The 3192-nt window shown below is 50.1% G+C and overlaps 1 protein-coding gene across 1 annotated transcript; it reads left to right on the forward strand.

Moving 5' to 3' along the window:
• Nucleotides 1-216: 216 nt before the first annotated feature.
• LOC308243850 (AMMECR1-like protein) lies at nt 217-1181 on the forward strand (the record flags this gene model as incomplete). The annotated part of the gene is given in 3 exon segments (XM_080659654.1): nt 217-649; nt 652-755; nt 757-1181. Coding segments are annotated over 3 exon segments (939 nt in total). The 3' UTR covers nt 1159-1181.
• Nucleotides 1182-3192: the final 2011 nt, after the last annotated feature.

Raw genomic sequence — 3192 nt, forward strand, 5'->3', positions numbered from 1 at the left:
ACGGCCGCTTCTCTGGGCCCCCCAGGCACAAGAGGTCCTGTCCGCCCCGGCTGCGCCTGGCCCGGGAGAGAAGGTACAGGAAGAAAAAATGGAATCGGAAGGAAGAAAATTCATTTCAGAGACAAAATAGCTCCCCTCCTCTGTTATAGCTGTTCCTCTGGCAAGACAAACTTCCTGCTTCAGGTTCTGTACATTCCAGACCGCGGAATGTCCAGGATGGGACAAAGACGCTGCGTTCCTCCACTCGAGCCCAAGTTGGCAGCAGGCTGTTGTGGGGTCAAGAAGCCCAAGTTATCTGGAAGTGGAACGCACACTCACGGGAACCAGGCCACCACTGTCCCCGGCTCTAGTTCAGGGCCTCTTCAAAACCACCAGCATGTGGATGGCAGCAGTGGTCGGGAGAATGTGTCAGACTTAACTCTGGGACCTGGAAACTCTCCCATTACACGAATGAATCCCCCATCGGGAGCTCTGAGTCCTCTTCCCCGACCCAATGGAACTGTCAACACCACCAAGAATCTGGTGGTGACTGCAGAGATGTGCTGCTACTGCTTTGATGTCCTCTACTGTCACCTCTATGGCTTCCCTCAGCCACGACTTCCTAGATTCACCAATGACCCCTATCCGCTCTTTGTGACATGGAAGACAGGGCGGACAAGCGGCTTCGTGGCTGCATTGGGACCTTCTCAGCCATGAATCTTCATTCAGGACTCAGGGAATACACATTAACCAGTGCACTTAAGGACAGTCCATTCCCCCCTCCCACCCCCCCTGACCGGAGAGGAGCTGCCTAAACTTTCCTGCTCTGTCTCCCTCCTTACTAATTTTGAGGATGCCAGTGATTATCTGGACTGGGAGGTAGGGGTCCATGGGATTCAAATTGAATTCATCAATGAAAAAGGTGTTAAACGTACAGCCACATATTTACCTGAGGTTGCTAAGGAGCAAGACTGGGATCAGATCCAGACAATAGACTCCTTGCTCAGGAAAGGTGGCTTTAAGGCTCCAATTATCAGTGAATTCAGAAAAGCGATCAGACTCACCAGGTACCGAAGTGAGAAGGTGACAATCAGTTATGCAGAATATATTGCTTCTCGACAGCACTCTTTCCAGAATGGCACTCTTCATGCCCCGCCCCTCTACAATCATTACTCCTGACACACGGCTGCATGACCAGTCCCACCCCGCTGTGGCCACCCATGGCTATGACATCATTGGAGCGGACGCCTCCTCTCCCTGGTCCAGTTACTTCTATTACTGCACCATTTTATGATGCTAGCTTCCGTTGCCAAGTCTGTCTCCAACTGACTTGGGGTTGTGGAGTGGGAAGGCGGGGTTATAGTGAATGAAACAGAACTTGAGGGGCCTAACCCTTATTTCAGCTTTTCCTCATTATGGGGTTCCGTTGGATTGGGGCTCCTCCATGACTAGTGAGAATTGCCTGTGGGTTCAGAAGGCCCTCGGCATACACGTGGCCACCTGCTTACTGGCTACACAGTGGGAGCTGGAATTCATGATTCCTGAAGGTTTACCCCACTTGCACCCTTGTAGCCTCCCCAGATCGAGTAGATGTGTTTTCCCCTGGCAGTCTGGGCAACGGAGACCAACAAGACACATTTTTAGGTTGTTTTAAATTCCTTTTTTTAAACGTCCAGTTTATTGCATACCAACAGTTGATTACAACCTCCATGCTTCATAAGTGGACGCCATGTTCGGGTTGGCCGTGGGCACCGTGAGTCCTGTGAGGCTCCTGGACAGACACTCACATCCAGATTGAAAGCCCTTTGGATGGCGTGGCAGATCTCATTCGTTGCTCAGTCAGCCTCCAAGGTTTAATTCTAACCCTGCTGTCAGCTGGATTTTCGGGCACTCTTCTCGCATGGAGTCTCCTGGTACTGAACAGAGAGCTCTGGTGTAACCTGCTGAGGAATGAACTGGGATGCCTGCAGGACATCCTTGCTGTGTGCAGCGTGAAAGGAGAGGCCTCCTCCTTACCACCCGGCTACCTCACTCCTCGCCTGGTAGCAGTGCCTATACCTGCATCTAAGTTCACAGAAGACACAGATGTTCAAACACACACCTGGGTTGGGCTGTAGAAAGACACATTGTCACAGGAGAAAATCCAGGGTCTCCAAGCTGTTTGTGTCCTTTCAGGCAAGCATCTTTAAGGGACTTAAAAGCAGAGGCGTTCCTTCTCCTAGTTTCCCTGTAGGAGTGAGAAGACAGTTGATTCGGTCCTTTACAGGACTTGAGAACAACACTGTGTAATTAAACAAGGTGAATCGTTACCTTGCCTAATATGCTGGGAATCTTCACCCCACCAGGGCAGGGTTCCAAACAGCTCACTTTAGTCTCGGTCCTTCCGTTTTCCTGTGGCATATTTCCCTTTCCCATAGCTGCTGACTAAGTACCTGTCAGCAAGTCCTCCTCCCTCTTGCCCAGCCTTTGCTCCCTTGGTGCAGAGCTGTTGGCAGCGGGGACCTGGAAGGGGCCGTGGCTGCACTGTCGCGGAGGCACTGCTGGAGGGCTACAGGAGGCGTGGCGGGTGGGAGGAGAGAGCCTGAGGGTGACACTTCAGCAGCACTTGGGGAACTCTTGAAGTGGATTGGATGTCAACGTGGTGGACACAATGTTTTTATTTAATTTATTTTTAAACATTTATGTGGTGGTGGTGTGGCTTTCCAGAATGGGCAAATAGTCAAGTCAAAACACCTTTTGAGTTTTCTTCTGCCAGATTTGGGGAAGGGGGTGGACAGGGACACAGTCTAAGAAACGACACATGCTATTATAGGCATAGCTGTCTCGTTTCTTGGAAGAGATGAATAAAGGTGGGCAGACTAGCTTGGCATCATCCTCTTAGGCTATGGCGTGCGCAGGGGCAATGGGCTGACATCCGGATGCCCAGGCTGGGCTGCATTCTCACTTCTGCCCCTTTTCCTTGCAGAGGTAATGCAAAAGCTATTGAAGATGAAGGGATTGTTTCATGATTTCCTGCTGCTGAGAATAATAAATGTTACAAACGTGACGACAGTTACTTTTAGGTGCCATGGATTGATGTCAGGGTAGTCAGTTTGGGACTAAACCACCCACCTTCAATTTGTACAACAGTATTGGTCTATAGGGCTACACTTCATTATTGTTCAAGTGTTCTATGTTAAAAGTTGTGTTTAATTTCTAAAGATTAAAAAAAAG

Source organism: Plecotus auritus (assembly GCF_963455305.1).
Source record: "Plecotus auritus genome assembly, chromosome: 3".
Taxonomy (NCBI): domain Eukaryota; kingdom Metazoa; phylum Chordata; class Mammalia; order Chiroptera; family Vespertilionidae; genus Plecotus; species Plecotus auritus.